The sequence below is a fragment of the Seriola aureovittata genome, chromosome 5 (genome assembly GCF_021018895.1).
Source record: "Seriola aureovittata isolate HTS-2021-v1 ecotype China chromosome 5, ASM2101889v1, whole genome shotgun sequence".
Lineage (NCBI taxonomy): Eukaryota > Metazoa > Chordata > Actinopteri > Carangiformes > Carangidae > Seriola > Seriola aureovittata.
This window is the reverse complement of record NC_079368.1, coordinates 29,194,632-29,215,717: the sequence shown is the minus strand read 5'-3', so window position 1 is coordinate 29,215,717 and position 21,086 is coordinate 29,194,632. Positions and strand designations below refer to the sequence as shown.

General features: G+C 41.1%; 1 protein-coding gene and 1 long non-coding RNA gene across 2 annotated transcripts; both read left to right on the top strand.

Annotated features, from left to right (window-relative positions):
- The first annotated feature begins 5,952 nt into the window (after nucleotides 1-5,952).
- LOC130169365 (protein-lysine 6-oxidase-like) lies at nucleotides 5,953-11,201 on the top strand. Its single transcript, XM_056376068.1, has 7 exons — nucleotides 5,953-6,610; nucleotides 7,612-7,720; nucleotides 8,244-8,375; nucleotides 8,445-8,601; nucleotides 9,155-9,250; nucleotides 9,494-9,609; nucleotides 10,186-11,201. Exons 1-7 carry the CDS (start codon nucleotides 6,067-6,069, stop codon nucleotides 10,190-10,192), a joined length of 1,161 nt encoding a protein of 386 aa, XP_056232043.1. The 5' UTR covers nucleotides 5,953-6,066; the 3' UTR covers nucleotides 10,193-11,201.
- A 1,224-nt stretch (nucleotides 11,202-12,425) lies between these two features.
- LOC130169373 (uncharacterized) lies at nucleotides 12,426-19,835 on the top strand. Its single transcript, XR_008827818.1, has 5 exons — nucleotides 12,426-12,526; nucleotides 13,257-13,420; nucleotides 13,858-15,774; nucleotides 18,254-18,308; nucleotides 19,741-19,835. It is a non-coding gene; the product is annotated as an uncharacterized LOC130169373 (long non-coding RNA).
- The last annotated feature ends 1,251 nt before the right edge of the window (nucleotides 19,836-21,086 follow it).

Genomic DNA, 21,086 nt, shown 5'->3' with positions numbered 1-21,086 from the left:
ACCCACCATCCAAACCTTGCTGGATTTGGTTTCTCTGAGTGTTTTTACCTGAAATCTGCTATATTTTTATTGGATCACTCAGAAAAGAGTCAGCCAATCAGAAGAGAGGCTCAGAGCCTCCTCTCTTCTGATTGGCTCATTGACCTGTTGTTACTAGAGCTGCAGAGAGAAGCCTGAGAGAGGAGATGTAAAACTACACTGAGATGATTTTTGGTTCTTAAAACCACAAATATATCTTCTTATGGATCAAGACTTGAAAAACTTCAGAGTAGAATATGGGACCTTTAATTAGATTATGATTTCTGATTTCTGATTTTCTCTGTGATTAACAGCCTTTAAATTAAAGGATTACAGAATATTTCACTGGACAGATAGGAGATTGGCCAGTCTTGTGTTTTCTCTCTGATAACTTCTATTAGACCTTAAAAACAACCACCACAGAGCTAAAACTCTTGAACCTGACTTCACTTTTTGCTGTAACAGGCCACAATGTGACCCAGATATGAATGAACCAAAAGCAACACCACAATCTTTAATCTGTTACTAAATAATACATGAAGATAAACTGAGGAATTCTTTGTGCGTCTTGGTTCATGGATGGATGAAGGATATGGGCTGCGACACCTCCACCCTTCTTCGCTGATGGTAGATGCAGTTTGTGCAGTTAAGGCTCATTTGTGATTCTTATTTTGCCAAAATGAAATTTCTTCTTGATAACTTAAGACACCGGAGAATGCAAATTGCTTTGGAATTCAAATGTTGGGAGGAAAATACCGTACATTTTTGCTGAATCAAGCTAAATAAGATTGTGCAGATTAAACATTTAATGGTCCATTATGGGATATTTTGCCACTGCAGCAGCTAATTATACAAAAGAAAGGCACAGAAATAGAAGAAAATAGTGAATAAAGCTCAAACACATGCAAATAACAAATTAACATTTAACTGTTGATTATTGACTTTTGTCATTTACACACAAATAGTTCCGGTACTGGACTGTTGCTAAGCAACACATAAACATTTTCCTGATCTGCACAGTGCACACTAGCTTGCTACTCCGCCTACACATGACCTCAGGTGTGGGCTGAAGTGTCCAGGCTTCTTCCCTTCATCCTCTTCTGACGACCAGACATCATTTAATTCAAATGTTATCTCTGGAAATATTTTCATCTTTGTTTGTTACGATGTAAGAGAGATAACAATGTTAATGTAACGCTGATTAACAGTAAATACAACACCTGTAATGCGGAGTGATACATGTAGTTAATAGTCCCAGTGCTGTTATACTCTACTGTGTATCAACACCCATTGAATGAGTTTGTCAGGTACCAGGTGAAGGTTTACAGTCTGCTGTGACTTCTGGTTACTATGGAAACAAACAGTGTTTTATTGTTTTGCTGATCAGGAACTTGAAGCCGTAAGGTATTAAGCTGGTGAAGCTGCAGGAGGCTGGTTGGGACAACTGTCACCATCACAACACCACCTGATCACACCGGAGCCAATCAGAGGTGAGGATTTGTCAACTATTTGTCTAGCTCCACTCACCAAGAAGCTGCAACCTCTCAGCTCCGCCTCCACTGTTTGATTGACAGGTGATCTCTGGAAAGTACAGTGACGAGAGCAGCCTCTCTGATGTTTAATGGAAGGTGTGTCGATCCGTCCTCTGGCTGTTTGACCTCGGGGTCGGAGGCCAGGGGTCGGCTGGTAGACGTGGAATCAGGTTCCACTGTGGTTAATAGTGTTTTTATTGAGCCTGGCTTCTATTAGCTTCTATTACAGCAGGAGGAGTGGAGTTCTGGCTGACTGACGGCCTGGTGGACGGGTGGAGGGACTGTGTTTCCATTAAAATGCCTTGTATCTGAGGCCAGTTTTAGTGTTTCTGGTTAGGTGGAGGCCTGTAGGGGAGAGTGGTGGCAGGAGACAGTACTGAGACATTAAGAAGACATTAAAAATCTGTTTTCCTCAGCCTTTATCACAGCTTCTCTTCTTCAGTTTTTCCTTAAACTTAACTGGATGGAAACGCAGCGACAGCTACTGAAATAAATCCTGGTGCATTGATTTACTGACTCAATGCTTATGTGAATATTCTCTTACTGTTTCTCTGAGATGAGAAAGTTGCAAACTCAAAAACGAGGAGGTCAGTGTAAAGATAAAACATTAGACACAAAACAAACAGAAATGATATGAATAAAAACCATTAAAAAAGTAAAATAATTAAGACCAATAAACGATCAGTAAAAAAAGATGTGTAAATTAAAACTGTTAAAAAGGAGGAATAAAATCTGATCATGTGACGTGTTCCAGCGGCTTGGAGGATAAAAGCTGAAGTTTCCCCAGTTTTTGTGGAGACCAGCGGCCTGTTCCAGCTAAAAACAAGCTTTCAAATATTAAAATCAATTCTAAAATTTACTTGTAGACAATGTAACGACCTGAGCGCAGGTGTTAAATGTTCATATTTCCTTTTTATTCCTCCGCGCCGGCGACTGTCAGAGCTGGAGGCGCCTTGTTTTCCGTCAGTCCGTCCGATTCTCGTGAAGAACACGATATCTCAGAAACGCTCTGACAAAACTTTAGCACAAACATTCAGCAGGACTCAAGGATGAACTGATTAGATTTTGGGAGTCAAAGGTCAAAGGTCAAGGTCAGTGTGACATCACAAAACACTGTTTAGCCATTACTCTTCACACAACAAGATAGATAGATAGATAGATAGATAGATAGATAGATAGATAGATAGATAGATAGATAGATAGATAGATAGATAGATAGATAGATAGATAGATAGATAGATGGATGGATGGATGGATGGATGGATGGATGTGATGTCATGACTTCGTCTCTGTACCTGTGGTTATATGGATAATGTGAAACAAAGCTGACATAACTAGAAATATAATATACATACTGTTCCATCCTTTAAGTTGAATGTATTTAGAGCTGCAGCTCCAGTAGCTGTAGGAAGCGGCTCCAACACATGTGCACACTTTAACCGATTCCTTCACCGTTAAAGGAAAAAGTGATCAAGCTGAACAAGAGCTGTTTTTTAATGACCTTTGTGTAAAGATGAAAGGCGGCTGACTTTAACGCAGCGCTCTGCACTTCCCTCTCAGGAATACAAGGCAGCGCGGCGGCTGCAGCTCCCAATGAGAAGCAGGTGTCGGCCCGATCTGAGCCGTTTAAACAGCTTCATAATGAGGGCCGGCCGCCTGCGGGGGCCTCCTGCACACAGGACACATAAAGAGCTATGGAAACACCAGACACAATAGCACGGCCTTCATCACCACCAACATCATCATCACCTGCAGTGAGTGTGTACACGTGTGTGGATGACAACGGAAGAAGAAGATATTTCTAACAATACCACAAAATCACATACATGACAGCAGCTGAAGCCTCTGTGAGTCTGAGGCGACGTGGCGGCGTGAACATACGTGTTCCAGCGTTGCTTGAGGTCGACGCAGTAAAAAGGTGTTGCAGACTTGATGCAGCGACGCCGGTGAATGTCACGCCTGCATTCTGCAAACTACACACGTGATGCACGTGACTGGGCTTAAGTCCAAACATGTGTGGATATGTACAGTAGGCCTGTTAGAGGAGAGAGCATGGACCTATAGGCTTCCCCCTGCTTCCAGAGTTTATGCTAAGCTAGGCTAAACACATCCTGGATCTAACGCTGTTCTGAGATCTGATGTGACTGAAGGAAGTCAGAAATGTCTTGCTGCATACACATTAGCTGCTGCTGTGTTGTTGTTGATGTGGCAGGTAGCAGTTTGCTAAGCGGTTATGGCTACAGTGTTTGCTAATGCGTTTCCAGGTGGTTGCTAAGTGGTTGCTATGGCATCCTGGGCAGGTGGGTGCTCCTGAGTTTCCCTCCCTGAGCTCGACACAGACTGAGCAGATCTGACAAGAGGCAGATGTTCCAGCTGTTCCTGCAGCAGACAGTGAAAACCCAACAACTGCCAAACTGATTCTTATTATCAACCTTAATCTAACGTCTTTCCGACGTCAGAGTCGTTAGAGTCCGACGTCTCCCTGACGTGACTGCGATGTCCGGTGCATGCTGGGAAAGTATGTGTTCTGTACATTTAACAGCAACAGCAGCAACGTGTGAACAACGGCCTCGGGGTTCCCACACTAATGTGGTCCAACTGTACTGAGACGTACTGCAGGGTGGCGGTCCACTGTGATGTCACTGGTGGGTGTGGTCACAGGTGCGAAGAACAGACTAGAAACCTTCCCTTCAGCCGGATGTTGTGTGACTCAGTCATTTCCCACGAGCGACACTATTAAATACAGTTCAGTATTTTGTAATAACTGCAGCCTGAACATTTAATGAAAGGAAGAAAATAATTGTTGGAGATTCATCAGAAATATTTATTTTCTCTGCCGATAACAGAACAATGTTACTTACAGTTTTAAATGAAGCGAAAAAAGAAGTTTGGATCCACAGATGAAAAGATACGAGACGCAAAACAATCTAAAATACACATTCCTCTTTTTCTGAACGAGCAGATTTACTCCGTTTCGGTTTTAAATACATTTTATAACATCCTGTTGTTTTGTGCTGCCGCCCTGTTGTGTAGCATCATCCTGACTCTGAGTCAGTGTCAGGTCTGAATACAGCTTCCTCTCTGAGGTGTGAAGATCTACGTTTCCTCTGCTTCAGCGTCTGAAGGGAAAAGTAAAGGAAGTATAAGAGCGACTCTTCTGGGCCGTTCAACAGGAAAGAATATAACCTCTGTGGATCACTGTAAAGATTGTGTGTGTGTGTGTGTGTGTGTGTGTGTGTGTGTGTGTGTGTGTGACCTGCAGCATGTGGGTGGCAGGTTGTGTGTTTTACAGTATTTAAGTGCTTCAACTTCAGCTCTTTTAAAGCATCCTGAGCGCTCAGCGGGGGGGGGGGGGTTCCTCAGCATCTTGAATGGATTGTACAACATGGTCTCATGTTCATGTTCATGTTCATGTTCATGTTCATGGTCAGTAGCTGCAGAGTTAAACTCTTTCTCTGCTTTGGTTGGTTTAATACCAGAAACCCGGGGGAAGCGTCTCGGTTCTTCGTGCGACAAACGCTTGAAGAACAGGAAGAGTGTGAACAGGTTCATCCTCTGAGGACCCTGCAGCGTGGACCCTCTGGATGTGACTCAGTTTCCTCAGTTGTCAGTGTAAAATTAGAGAGCAGCTCTGACCACAGAGATAATTAGACTGAGACAGGATCGTCATGAGGCCACGGCGTCGCTCTAATTACACCTCATCCTGAGGAGAGGGAGGACGACGGGTCAGAAAATGATTTACCTGCAGCTTCCCTCAGTGCAGCCGCAGCCTGATGAGCCTTTACTGTGAAGGACCAAACTCAACATTTTCCTTCCTTCCTTCTTTTGTGAGAAAAACTGTCAATATTTAATCAGTTTCAGTAAAACTTCTCCATGATGCTGCATTTAAGGACCGTCTGAAACATTAGCCCTCACAGGACTTGTTTACAGTCACCCCTGTCCTCCACAGATCTGTGCTCCTCAGCTGCTGCTGCACTTTGGGTTTTGGCTTCAACATAAACTGTAACTGTGTGAGGCCTGAAAAATACAAAATAAAAGCCTCAGTGAACATGTCTGCTCTTCATGTGTCTGGTCCAGTCTTGTGTTCTGGAGGAGTCAGAGCTCCGAGCTCAGGGCTGAAGACTCAGTGGTTGAACTTCACGTTGTTTATTTTCTCTCTTTGTTTCAAAGGTTTTATTATGAAATTTACTCTGAGACACAAACTGATGTTGTAGTTTTTAAAAATGAGACGAATCTCATCTGGTTGTTAGTTGCTGACCCTGAATGAAAGTCACATGTAGTGAAGGTCAAAGGCCACATCACATCCAAAACCATACTGCAGCTTCAACAACATTTAACTCCTCCTCTCTCTCTCCCTCCCTCCCTCCCTCCCTCTCTCTCTCTCTCTCTCTCTCTCTTCAGCAGCTGAGCTCAGACACTTGACAGAACTTCTTCAGATCACCAGTTGTGTTTGTGAAGAAGAAGAAGAAGAAGAAGAAGAGGATCGTTCTTCTTCGTGTCAGTTATTTATTCAAAGATGAAGGAACTCTCCTCTGAGGCCTTGTTTCTCTCTTTTGCACATTTATGTTTCCTTTGTAGTTTTCTGGATGAAGCTCGCGCTCAGGAGGCGGCTGCTGACGGTGACGGTGATGCGCTCCGGCGGGGGTTGACATGGCAACATAACGGGCAGGTTTTCAGCATCCTGAGCCGCGGCGCCCAGTACCGGCCGTCCAGCAGGAGGCAAACCGGGTCACCGAGCCGCGGGAACCCCGTGGTCGTCGTCAACAGCGGTAATGACACGGTTCCCGCCGCGTCCCGCAGCTCCCCGCGCGTCCCGGCAGCCAGCAGCACCGCGCAATTACGCGCCATGACGCGTCAGCGGCAGCAGCCGCAGCCGACGCCCGGCGGCGACGGGGACTCTGCCCCGGTGAGGCGGGAGGACATGATGGTCGGAGACGATCCGTACAACCCGTACAAGTCCTCCAACTACTATCCGTATTATAACCACTACAACTCCTACTACAGACCCAGAGCCAGGACCCAGCCCCGGCACGGGTACGGCACCAGCTACCACCAGAACGGTACGGAACCACCGGCCTGACCCTGCTGTCTGTGTGTCGCTCTGCTAAGGCTAATTTATAACTGTGACGTCATCATCATAAAGTTTTAAAACGAAATTATTTTTACAGACATTAAGATGTTTAAATAATCCTTTCATAGTTTTTTTTGTAAGCCAATGACAGGAACATTTATATACTTGTTCACTCTAAAACATTAAATCCATGGGCCTCCAACATTTGTGAGATTTTCAGTGGGTCATCAATTGGAAAAGGTCCAAATGTCACTTTTCATAGGCTCATTGTAGCTCCGCCCCTCGGTGATAAAGGAAGTCAGATGGTTTAATTTACATTTCCTATAGATTTTAATGACGGGCCTGTTTTTATTTTTAATCATTTGAAATAAAATGTGAATTAAAACACAGCTGTGAGTATTGTACTGTTATAATCTGGATTATTAACTGGGCGAAACAGACAATTTCCCAAGAGGTCCAGACCCCCAGGTCCCCTAAAGGTTTACTCTGCATCATCTGGGGCCGGATGAAGCTGCATCACTGACTGTTGCCCCCCCCCCTCGATGTTTTGGCCCCATGTTGTCGAGGGACTCTGGATCTTTTCAGCTCTACTGGTTCTGGTTGGTTCTGGGGATTTAATGAAACTGTGTTAATGGGGGTCAGTAGGGGCCCATATACAACAGAGATTAATGTGGCCCTGGATGGACCAGGTTCAGGGCCCCGACACAACAAGTCAGTCTCAATGCACCAGGAATAGTTTAGGAGGAAATACGTCTCCAGACCAGGAGGGGGCAGTAGTCTGCCCTCATTAGAAAGAGTTACCCAGCAGGCCTTGCTGTTTTCATGCCTCGGTCAATCTGTTGCGACTCACGGTTGTTTGAGCTTAATTTCTCCATTAAAGTCTTCAGGTCAGAGGTCACCTGAGCTGCTGAGGTGAGGGTGATGGTGAAGAGATGTTTTCCTGCAGGACTGATGGACCCCCCCCCCCCCCCCACTGTGTCTTCGTTGCAGGTCTCCCTGATCTGGTTCCTGACCCGTACTACATCCAGATCGCCACCTACGTCCAGAGGCTGCCCATGTACAACCTGCGCTGTGCTGCAGAGGAGAACTGCCTCGCCTCGTAAGCCGACACACTGACACCTGCAGCTTGTAGCCCCGCCCACTTCTATCAGACGCTTTTTCATTTCAGAGAAGTTACATATTGACAGAAATCAGCTTTAACTTCTCTCCAGTGACTCGGGAGAGAAGCTGTTGATGTGAAACAGCAGATGATCTGTTTTGCAGAAACAAAATATTCAATGTTCAATACTCTCATCTCACGCTTTCCACATTCTTCTGTCTCTGTGAATATCCAGTATCATGATGGACACCTGATCAATCTGATCAATCTGTGAGGTCACCGTCCGTCAGACCAGCGTGACCCCGTCTTTGAGTCTGAAACTGACACTTTCTGTGAACTTGTCTCCAAGTATCTTTACATTAGAAGCACATGTTCAATCACAACACGTGTAGGAAAATATCATGCAGGGTCAAAGCGTGCTGCGTTCACATACACTGCTGGGAACTCTGTAAGTTTGTGCTTTGCTTAAAATATGAATATTAAACGTTCTAACTCTGACCTCCAGTTGTTTGTTCTCCTCCAGTTCCTCTGCTCATTCTCAGGATTATGACACCAGGGTTCTGCTGAGGTTCCCTCAGAGGGTGAAGAACCAGGGAACGGCCGACTTCCTGCCCAGCAAACCCCGATACGCCTGGGAGTGGCACAGCTGTCACAAGTAGGTAGCGAGTTAAAGCTAACGTTAGCATGTTAGCACCGATGACCTGACCTCGCCGCTCTCTCTCAGTCACTTCCACAGCATGGACGAGTTCAGCCTGTACGAGTTGCTGGACGCCCGGACCCAGAGCCAGGTCGCCGAGGGTCACAAGGCCAGCTTCTGTCTGGAGGACACTTCCTGTGACCCGGGATACTACCGCCGCTTCGCCTGCACCTCACACACTCAGGTACCAACACACACCACCGTCTACGCCACATGTCATCTGAAGCAGAGCGATTACCGGACAGCAACGAGAACAGACGCCGTTTACAGATTCATCTGTACATGTAACACTTGATATGAGGAACAAACAAGGGAGCAAGGAAAGGAGCCGAAAACAAGGATGGAAGGAAGTAGGATAGAGGACAGTGAGGAAGGACAGACAGAAAGGAATAAAACACGTTTCCATATCTTTGTGTTTTGTATCAAATATAATATGATATAATAATATTATCACAACATAAATATCAAGGATACGTCTTTTATTATATCGTATTTAATATTATTGTTGATATTTGCATATTATTGTATAATCATTAATCAACCATCTGTCAATGTTAAAATAAAGGTTTGTGATCTGTCCGGACAATTACATTTAAATTTGATATTTAAGTTATGAGAAAATGTAGTTATGTATTTCTACATTTATTACTGTATAAAATATTATTAACTATTTAATAATTTCAAGTAAATGTGTCTTGTAAAGAGATAAAAAATTGTGTGTGTGTGTGTGTGTGCAGGGTTTGAGTCCTGGTTGCTATGACACCTACAACGCCGACATTGACTGTCAGTGGATCGACATCACCGACGTCTCACCTGGAAAATACATCCTCAAGGTTCAGTAATGAGACGACTTCCTGTTTTTAAAGTATAAGTCTTATTCTGTGTTTTCACAGTAGAAATACTCACTGGAGAATCAAATGTGTATTAATCCGCCTCTGAAAATAGTCCCCAGCAGATGCTCTGTTTGAATATACACAGAAAGTAACACAGTCGTTCACAGCAGCATGTTACACAGAGTTATCTGTACATTGAATATACACGGGTATTATATATGAGTGATGCATTCTGGGTGACAGGTGACGGTGAACCCCAGGCAGCAGGTCCCAGAGTCCAACTTCAACAACAACGTAGTCCGCTGTGACGTCCAGTACACCGGCACCGCCGCGCACGTCTCCGGCTGCACCATGACATCGTAAGAAACGTTCTCCCGCTCATGAACCGCGTCCCACACACCTCCGCTCAGACGTGGGTCAAAGGTCAGGGTCAGAGGTGAAACTGCAGCTTCACTGTCTTTAAAGAGACAATGTGAAACATTCATTTCAGACGAATCAATTCAACTTCCCTTCAACATATTGGTAATTTAGACATTTTATATTTTCAATTATACAACAGTTAGTTGTGACCGAGCGATCTGATTGGACGAGAGTCATTCCAGTGCTGATTTGGAGAATAACAGCACTGGGACGTTTCACTACATGTATCACTCCGCTTCACAGGTGTTCTAATAACCGTTAATCAGCGTCACGTTAACGATCGTTATTGATCTGAGATTGTAACAAAGAAAGATGAAAATATTTCAGAAATAATAAACTATTTGAATTAAATGATGTCTGGTCGTCAGAGGAGGATGAAGGGGAGGAGCCTGGATATCAGACGCTCATATGACATCATCAGATCATCATCAATTCAGTGTGTGTGAGCAAATGTTTTCTATCAGTCGTCAATACTTTCTATCAGAGACTGATCGTGTTGTTTCTCCTTCCTGCAGCTACTGAGCCTGAGGATGAACAGACGGGTGGAGACAGGTGGAGACGGGTGGAGCTACAGAGGAGTGAATATTAAAGTCACAGTTTGTTAAACATGTGACTCTAATAATTCAATTATAACCAGATTAAAGCAAAGAGTCATTATTAAAACTCATAAAAACACATGAATTAATGAAGCTGAATTACTCACAGACGTTTTTGATATTAATATTTTACACGTGGTCAGTTTAAAATGGATGAAGGGGGGGGTTAAATAAAATAAATAAATAAATAAAAATATTTCCAGGTCTGTGCTTCTGTGCAGCTCTGGCTCTTTATGTGAGAACTGTATTTACACATTTATCTGTTACCTGCAGTTACTGGTTCGTTAGTTGTTTTTTTACTTTGCAGATTTAGTTTTTATTTCTAACATGATATTTACTCTCATTTTGACTGAGTCTGTTCGATGCTTTAAGTAAATACACACGTTTTTTATGACATTGCTACAGATCGAGACGCCAAGATATCACTTATTATTTCAGAATATGGAGACGCATCTTGAGCAACAGCTGACGGCTTCAACTCGATCACACAATAATCATTTTTAGATTGCGAATAGGAACTTACATGCATGTCTTTTCTCTACTCTCATTTTTGTTGTTGTTAATTTAAAGTTTCAGGAGTTTTAGGTCATTTCCAGTGAAAAGTGACACTCAGCAGTTTGTGTTTTAAACTTTCACTTCGCTCGGTGCTGCAGAGTCGATCTGTGAGTTCTGGTGCTAAATGTTTTCAAACCAAAAATAATGAAACTGAGCTGCTGGTTAAAATCCTGTAACAGGTATCAGACCTTCAAACTAATGTGTGTGTGTGTGTGTGTGTGTGTGTGTTGGTGGACGCTGTATAGAGTGTGTGTGTGTGTGCTCATGCTGTAACTACACACACCTGCAGAGCTGTGTATATAGACGAGCTCATGTCTCATGTTATCAACCTGCATTACTGCTTCATATCACATTAATAAAGTTTGCTTGAACGTGAACAATGTTGTTGTTGTTGTTGTTGTTGTTTTTTGTTGTTGTTGTGTGACTCAGGCTACAGTGTTTTTCCTTCTGCATTTTCAGTTTGTGCATAAAAACCAAAAAGTTCTGAAAAAACTAAAATATTTTTACACAAAATTAAAAAGAAGAAGAAGCAAATCTTTAAACTAAAAACTGCTTCTGTCCAAAACGTACACTGAAATGCTGTATTTGAGTAAATGTACTTAGTGGAGCTGACTTTTATTTTAATGAGTTACTTCTGTGTATTTCCTGCTGTGATGAAAATGTCTGCTGTATGTCTAATGTGTGATTTCATTTTCTGACTCAAGAGGGGATTTAATCGCAAGTTTCTCTTTAAAGACAAACAACAAAAAAAGCATCAGTCAACAGTCGAAACTCAAAATGAAACTCTGCTGTAAACCCAACGGTCAGTGTCACATTTCTAACTCAAACTTTAAACAGTGAGTGTTTTAGTATTTTAAAGTATATTTTTTTAGGCTTTTTTATGCCTTTATTGGACAGGATAGTAGAGAGACAGGAAATGGGGAGGCAGAGAGGGGGAATGACATGCAGTAAAGGCCGTCCGATGCGGGACTCGAACCGGGGCCAGCTGCAGCGAGGACTGTAGCCTCTACACATGGAGCGCCTGCTTAGACCACTACGCCACACGACGCCCCCGTGTTTTAGTATTTTACTGATGATGTTTAACGGTCTTTGGGGGACAGGGCAGAACCGGTCCTCCTCTCTGTAACATACCTGTTATAAAACCAGTGACAGTGTCACATTGAGCCACTAGGTGACACTGTTGAGTTGAACATCAGCTGATGAACATGAGTGAGTCACTGACTGAAGCTCAGCAGAGAATCAGAGGCTGTTGTTATGGAAACACAGAGAACAGTTAGAGCCTCATCTGCTGCAGCTTCTGAGTTTCTCCTTCTCACCAACTACAACTTCTGTAACTGAATGTTTGATGTCAAACGTCTGAGTTTAGACGACGGCTCTGCCCAGTGTGACAGTGGTCTGATTATTACAGGCAAATAAATCATCACTGACGTGCAGGAATTTAGGATAACAGGTTAATAACAGTAAAATCAGCAACTTACTGTGATTATTAATATTATTATTGGTGATGATGCGAATAAAGAAACTGATCTGTACTTTCCATCCTGAAGTCTGGAGCAATGTCCCGCCCACAGCTGATGTCCCGCCCACAGCACGATCTGATTGGTTAGACGTCAGAGTAATGGCCTATCACGCTGTAGGCTGCTGTGTACACAGACGCTCACACACTAGAGCGGCTCCAGGTGAGGAATGGGACTGTGTGTCGAAGGTAAGACAGCAGACATCACTGCAGATGTAATACACATCATAATCCTCTACAGTGAAGTTACAACAACAGCAGACTCTGATGAACAAGCTCATCTGTTGGTTCAAGACACACCGAGCGAGAGAGAGAGAGAAGCTAGCGCTAACTGCTAAGCTAAAGTAACTAGCTGAAATGAACTGCATGTAGACAACCGCTGAATTTGTCACTAAAGTCACGAAAAGGAGCAGAGAGCTCTGGGTGCTGGAGCAGAACTAGTGTAAGTTTAAATGTACAGCAGGTAGTTAGACACTGTGATGAAGAAAAGAGCAACATTAACTATTCAGACGGAAAAAAACACAACCAGTAACAGAAACTCCAGACACTGGATATGAGACACTACACTGACGTCATGACGTCAACGGTCACTAACTACTGTTGCTGAAAAGACATTTTACTTCAATAGAAGTAAAATCACTGTGTGAATTATTTTGTATGATGAACACTCTGTATGCTCCTGAACGCATCAGTCAGTGAGACGTTCAGGTGACAGCCATAGACATATACACACCCATTAGAGCCTAAACTATAACGATTCTAATTAACTAGAGACCAAACTTTTTATTTTTAATGCACGTAGATCATAAATCCTTTAATATAAAAATTACTTATTGAAATCGGTTGAGAAATATAAACACAATCGATCTTTTCATCCAGAAAAACTGCGACTCTAACGTTTAACCCTGTTTGTTTACAGAGCAGTCTTACCCGGACCAACATGGCGGCGACGTTGACGTATCCCGGCGACGTTGACGTATCCCAGCAACGTTGACGTATCCCAGCAACGGACTGAAGCGGTGGCGGTTAAAAGTCGTGTCCGCCTTGGACCACGGACATTTCTTTAGTGTGCGTCCACAGAAAGTGAGTCAAACATTCAAGTGTCTATGTTACACACCGTTAGTGTTTATTTAGCCGCAAGTGCATTTTTTCCGTAGTTAATTGTTGTTTCTCACGTGACGTGAATCAGAGCTAGCAGCTAGCTTGTGATAGTATGTGAATTGTGTTTTACTGTATTCTGCTAGCTAGTTTTTCTACCGTTTTTCTTTACAACCAGGTTGTTATTTCCTGTTTAAGGTAGATAATTGTTAATTAGTGACATTAGTGTCATTTATATGTTAGGCAGTTTACATATTGATTCAGTATTTGCAAAGTGATACTTTCTAGTTAGTCACAGTCATTACAGGCCTTTAGCACTGTATGCTAGCTGTTATCTGTGTAGATACTTATGTGTAGCTGAGTTTACCTTGCTGTTATTCTGGATGCTAATCAGCTTGTACTGTTGTGTTCTATTGTTACAGAACCACACACACAAATCCTTACAGACTAAACAGTCTGAACCTTGACCTGGAATCTGCGTCCCTTTTATTCGTCCCCTCACCTGAACACTAAATGTTGTCCTGACCCGACACCCTGAAATGATTGCTGCCACACCTGTAAAGACACTGGCCCAATCCCAGGGTCCACCCTCACAGACTCATAGGCTCGGTGCTGCGTTCAGGTAAGTTTTTGAAGGTTTAGTTCTGTCCCACTGTCAATCCATTGAGGACATTAAAACTCTAAGGCAGACATTTTAAGCCCTTTATTCACACACAATTGCCAAAAGTTCATAGCATTGTGTCATTAAACTCAGGGTTGCAATGGTTATCAGGGGACGCCCAGAAGCATAAAAAACAGCAAACAGCAGCCATAAAATGCAAGAAATAATAAGGTAGAAGAACAAACAAGCATGAGTGGAACGAACCGAAATGTAAAATCAAAAGTCCCAAACCAACAATTGAATACAAATGTTTTGTTATCATCAAGGTAACATGATATAAGTGCTGTCCTATTGCTCTGTTGCAGCTATTTGTTATTTTTTTTTAATATTAAATTACTAATTATTAAGTTATTTTTTGTTGTGTAGTTCTGAAGAATACACCTTTAGTTTGCTTATAACATTTAGTATTATTTGAGTACTTGTTAATGCTTTTATTTTGAAGGTACTGGGTAGCTGAGGTGCACTGGGTGAATCTACATATAGGGGTATGCAGGTATAGGTGAGCCAGGCACCTGGGAGGGTTTATGGTTTTTTTTTACCAGGGCAAGAGAGGCGGCAAATGCCATTGTTCTTTGTTTCATTTATTTGCCAATGGAGAAATAAACCAAAGAAACTTCATTTTTGCTTGGACAATGAATTTGCCTGAGCCCCATCTGTGCAGATCTACACACAGTCATCCAGCTTCAGATCAGCCTCTTCCAAGTAAGTGTCAATGATTTTGAACAGTTTGTCTGCAGTGACTCTGTTTGTTACAAGTTGGTAGAAAAGCAAATCTTCCATAAAGTCAACCGCATCAATGAATCTGACATGTTATCAATAAACAGTCTTTGTTGCTGTCAGTCGCTTCATCCATCTGCACAGTAAACCGGCTGTCTCCAATCTCGTCATTAATCTGCTCTTCTATATCTTTTGGCATGTCATAAATGCTCCTCCAGATATTATTGTTTGACAGAGGGATAGCCTTTAGTTTGCTGGTTGTTGCTTCATCAGTCATAGTTGAAACCAGATCAGTAACAGAAGGAAGAATTAATATTAATATAAGTACCCCTGGCTTTATCACCTTCACCTGTCTGGTCCAATGAGTTGACGTCTGTCTGCGTTTAAATCATAATCAAACAATATCTGTTACCATGTGATACATGATATTTCATTTGTTGAAACTCCACTGATGTAAATCTAATTTTTTCGTGTTTAATGTGTAATAAAGAAACTAAAGTCTGTCCATCATAATAAATCTGCCAGATTTAACAGGGATCCTTGTTTCTGCAGATGTTCTGAGGTCATCAATGATAATTGTGGATGTGAGGAAGAACATGTTTGCAACATAATAAAATGAATAGAAACTGTTTCTCTTCCGCATAAATATAACAGCAAATATTAGATTTAAACAAAACACGTCATTTAACTGCGCACCAGAGGAATTGAAATGTTTAAGAATTAGTACAGGATGTAAACAATATAAATACTTTTGACAGTAAAAAGATTAATCCAATCTATTCAGAAAAGGGTTTTTTTTTTCTTCCCACAAATACAGACTTTCATTTTCGGTACGGACTTTAACCGCTGTGTCCAGTGTTTCAGCTGTCGACAGAACTCATCGGTCCGATCAGGATTATTGATTATTTGAAAGCAGGAGAACGCCAACTGACGTCAGAAACTGGTTACTGATCATCCGCAGGTGAGTGACTGTTCAGATCATTTTGATGACGTCATGTCTCTGACTGATTACTCGGGCAGGTGTTAATATGTCTCTGTCTCTGGACTGATTTTGTCACCGTGGGTCGCAACTTGCACGAGACGGTCACGAAGCTTAACAGGTGTGAAGTTGAGATCAAAGTGAATGGTCGGTTCGGAAACGGGTCAATGATTTCCTCTGGTTAATTACTGTAATTAATTTAGTGCGACTCCAGCCTGAATATTCGCTTCCCTAAAGATGTAAATGAGGAAGAAAAATAGGAGGAAATGGCGACCGTTATAAAGTGGTCGACATTTGTTTCTGAGAAGTTAAAGGATCCCGTTAAAGTCCGTGTTTAAACTGAAAAATATTTGATTTATTTTTTTGTGAGCCTGACAAAGGTTAAGCTTTAATTGGCTTTTTTTCCTGATCAATAGCATTACAGTTTTTCTCAGTCGCTTTGGTTCATTTCTCGAATCATCCTCGACATTTGCAAAACAGTAAGTGAATTTCTCAAAACAATTCGTACAAATAGCAAAACACCATGGATTACCTGCAAAAGCCAGTCTCTTGCTCAAAATCCTTAGTTCATCTCTCAAAAGTAAATATCTGTGTCAATGAACATGTCACTGCCATCAGATGAAAAGTCCTTGTGTTATTGTGAACGGATAAGACAGTCAAATTACTTAGTCGTGTTGTCAATATAACAGTGTACTCTGGAGGGATGTTCTGATGTAAACTATGGCTAAAGTTTTGATGACAATTATTGTAAATTGTAAGTTACACCTTAGTGTATTGATTGTAAGAGACTGGACAAGATTTTTTCACATTTACACTTTTACTGTTTGTACTGTAATTTGTTGACAGACCATGTCATTGTGATACAGAAAGGCCTCTTCTGCCTCTTCCTCTGTTTTGCCTCCCAACTCCTCCTCCACGCACTCACTCCTCTTCCTCTTCTTCTTCTCTCTGGCTGTTGACCCCGTCCAATTCCTTGTCCTTCCATTGTCAGACATTGTAACATTGTGTTGTGCTCCGGCTATATATATATATATATATATATATGATGCACCTTTGAGAATTTCAGAAAACTGGTTGATCATTTGTTGATCTAATGCTTCACACATTTCCCTTCGTTAGAGAAAGTCAAGATTCACCTGGGAGCAATTTACCAATTCAGGACAGATTTAGAAAAATAAGTCTAATGGAAATGTATAGAGATATGTTTGACATATTATGACAACTTGTTCAATCATTTTGCATGTAAAGACTTATGCGATGAACTAATGCCTAAATGTTGTGGGGGGTGAGACTATTCACAGAGACCCATTATAATACATTTTGATCAACATGACATAAGCAACTGATAATGTAGAAAACAGCAGAGAATTGAACATAATCATTTGCATGATGAACCAAAGCATTTGCAACTTGTTCAAAGAAATGAGAAACTGCTTTCTTGATGTGCACAAGTGACACAATGATGTGAAGATTGAACAAGTAGTTTTGAGAATTTCAATTCTGATCTGAGAAATGTACCAAAGCGACAGAGGAAAAACTGTAATGTCAGTGGTGATTCTGCCATTTCAGATATCAGTGGTTAGAAGCAGGAAGAAGAGTTACAGGAAACATGTGACTCAGGAAAGTTTTGTCGGAGTCAGCTCCTTTATGAAAAGTTAAATGTTTTATTTGAAGAGTTAAATGTGTGAAGCATAAGTGACTGGACACACAGGTGCTTCAGTGAAAAAGCCACAACAGTCAGTGTGGGTAATCTGCCATAACTGGCTATTAATACATTTGCTAATATTCTAAATAAACCAAAACACACTTGAAATAAATCACCACAATAATAAAATGTGCCACTCTAAACTAAATCACAGTCAAGAGTGAGTGAACTCCTGCCTCAACCACTCGCTGGACTGGAGGCCATCAGCAGCCTCAGCTCTAGAACCATAGAAACAGAATCAGAACCCCAAACTTTATGAAACTCAATGCAAGATAAATAATAAGTAAAATAAATCAAACAAATGGCAGTCAGCACCAAGTGAACAGAGCACTGTCACAAATTTGCTAAGATATAAGCATTTATAGTTGACAATGCTGAGTTAATGCATGACATAACTCTGCAACAATCATACATCCCCCTGTGCTACATATGTTTATATGAAGACTTAAACATGTTTTTCCAGTTACTTAAACTGCTGAACATTTATTTTAGATTTTAAAGAGCAGCCAAATGAAATCCTTCAAACATTTTTACTCACTGATCTGCCCGGATACAACCTGAACTGATCTGTAGCTGCATCTTGATGTTTGTGTCTTTGTCTGATGATGATGACGTGATGATGATGACGTGATGATGTGGACGTGTTACAGAGCAGAAACTCTTCACTGCAGAGACATGAACTAAACACTTGATGATGAGTTAGTTCTGGTCTGAGTTTAGTGAGAGAAGCTAAACTCTGTTTCCTCTTCCCTCCAGCTCAGTTAGTCTCTGATGTTCTCAGTAGAGTTCCCGATGGCGGCTGCGGCACCAGGTGAGTCAGTGAAGTGTCGTATTTTATTTCATACTTGCAGTTGGATGGAAAATCCTGTGACCTGAACCACATGATGCAGCATGTTGAGTTCTCCTCAGGCCTGAATCTGAGGCCCTTCCTCAGACACTGGTTCCTGCTACAAACACCTGCAGAAGATTAAGACAAACATGGAAAGAATGAAAGAAGCAAATTTAGTAACAGCAGGATACAGTTAGTATTGTCACAGATCATTACACTTTCTGTTTAATTATTTGTTCTGCATCTTGTATCTCACAGGAAACAGCTGCATTTACATCTTTTCAACATCTGGATAAAATGTGCAGTCAGATCTCAACCTGTCCCTCCTTAGATGTGTTTACACTTTTAACTGGGAAATGATCCGATCCGTTCAATGAGCTCATGAACTGGCTCTGTAACTAGGACCTGTAAGATCCAACCCAAGTGAACCTCTTACCACTACGACCCATACTACAGTAACTACAGCAGTTTGTTTAATCTAAAGCAACACATTAACTACCATCTCATCTCTGTCCTTCTTCCCATGAGGCACGGTCTGTCTGCTGGCAACACATGACTCACAGGATTGGCACAGTCAGAGACAGAAACACATATTTCTGAATAACTGAATTAAAAAAACATAAAAAAAAACAGGAAGAAAATCAACTCCTGAAATTTTACTTTAGTTTACAGTTAATTAAACATAATTAGCAAATATGGTTGAAACATGTTAAACCATATTAAAATTCATCATATAGATGTTTTTAATAAATGTACATGTACAACTTTAACTCTGAGTATTTCATGTATGTTATGAACTTATATCTTCATATATCCAGAGGATGTATATATGTGATAATGAAATGTCCTCTTATAGGAGACATATATGGCAACATCACTCTTTATATAGGGACATATACTGTATGTCATATACTACATTTCTGTATGAGCTGTTAGTTTCATCATTTCAATTCAGTTTGTTTTACAAAGTTCCCATAACTAATTAATTAACTAATTATCACATGAGCTGTTCTTCTGGATGAAGTGAGTGAGAGTTGAAATATTTGTTGCCTTGATACAAACCCTTGAATAAATCTGTTAGTGGACCAGTAGAGGGCGGTGTGCGTCAACAGGTTGTTCTGTTACTGTGGAAGTAGTAGTTGTTTTTACAAAGACAGCACCTGCTGTGTCACAGACCTTCTGACATGTCAGTGTTTCCTGAACATAAATTCACTTTATTAGGTACACCTGTACAGTCTAATGCAATCTAATACAACTGTTCTGCTATAAATACAGCCGATATTTGCAATATACACCCTGTATATAACTGTCTGTGTATCCTGTATCCTCTACAATGTTATTGTTATAACCAGACCTACTACAGTGCAAATACAAAGACGACCGCATGAATATTGATATGTCTGTGTCTTCACAGTGACAGATGATGAGCAGCCTCTGAAGCGCAGTAACAGCTTTGAATATCTGCCTCCTAACAGTGAGTCAAACTGAACTGAGACAGAGCTGATCTGGTTTTCCATGAGATCTGAATCCAGTGATTCACTAAATTTAGGATTTAACAGAATAAGTTGAATATTATTACATATAACATTAAGTTTCTCCAAGTCCTTACTAAAGAAGTAGTGATATCCTCACACATGTTAAATTCAGTTTAATTAGCCTTTTCTTATTCAGTGTTTCGTCTTTCAGTGTCTGAGCTGAGGGTTGTTCACTGTCCATATGCATATGCTCTGACTTGGTTGCTGTATTTTATATCAGCCTTTACAGTGCTACTCCAGTAGCAGATTGTCATTCAGAAAAAAATTGTAAGTAAAATCAAGTGAAACAAAGTTAGTCTAACTTTTCCCATTAGACGTTGTCACAACATCACAACATTTATTCAACCAAATATCAACATCTAACACCATTGGTGTCCAGCTGTGTGCCCACAGGGTAACATGGGTACATAATCAATGATTACATGATATAGGGGACCAACAGGCTTATCTAACAGTATCAAAATAGGTAAGGCTTAAAAAACGTATGTACTTTCCGTATTAAACAAAGAGACCTAAGAAATGTTTATTTTAAACTTTTATATTTTACAATTTTAAACTTTAATATTAAAAATGATTTATCATCTTTGACTGTACACACTCTAGAAAGTGGAAAACTATGATAGCCACAGAGATATTCTCCTTGTCTCTCAATAATAACATAGTGCTCAGATTACCATTACTGGATATTATGGCAGGGCAACTTTTTTCCTACAAAATTATAAAACATGATGGAAATATATACTCAGTTACCAGTTTATTTGGTACACCTCACTGCAACTAATTCCCTCTAATTCTAAATGTACTTAATGGTATAAACAGGGTAGAGAAAATAATAGAAACAATTGTCAGTATATCTTAATATAATATAATTGAAATTATATTTTCCTAAATGATCAAACATTTGAATCATTTGGACAAACAGATTCAGTCAGAAAAAGAGGAAAAGAAAAGTGTGGACAGAAAGCTAGAGCTGAGTAGAGAAGAGATGAGAGAAAAGCAAGAGGCCTGGGAGAAGGAACGAAAAGAGTCGTGGGAAAAACAGAAACAAGAAGATGAACAGAGACGACGAGAGGAACAAACAAAAATTGAAAAACTTGAAGCAAAGTACGAGCAGGAAAGAGAGAAATATGAAAAGAAAAGAGAAGAAGATCAGATCAGAAGAGAACAGGAGGAAAAACAGCGAAAAGAATTAGAGGAAAACTATAAAACAAACCTGGAGACTCTG

Excerpts from the sequence above, each read along its gene's own strand:
- LOC130169365 (XM_056376068.1), top strand. The coding sequence starts at position 6,067 with ATGAAGGAACTCTCCTCTGAGGCCTTGTTTCTCTCTTTTGCACATTTA. Across the intron at positions 8,376-8,444 it reads GAGTGGCACAGCTGTCACAA|TCACTTCCACAGCATGGACG; the intron begins GTAGGTAGCGAG and ends GCTCTCTCTCAG. Across the intron at positions 9,251-9,493 it reads CTGGAAAATACATCCTCAAG|GTGACGGTGAACCCCAGGCA; the intron begins GTTCAGTAATGA and ends TCTGGGTGACAG.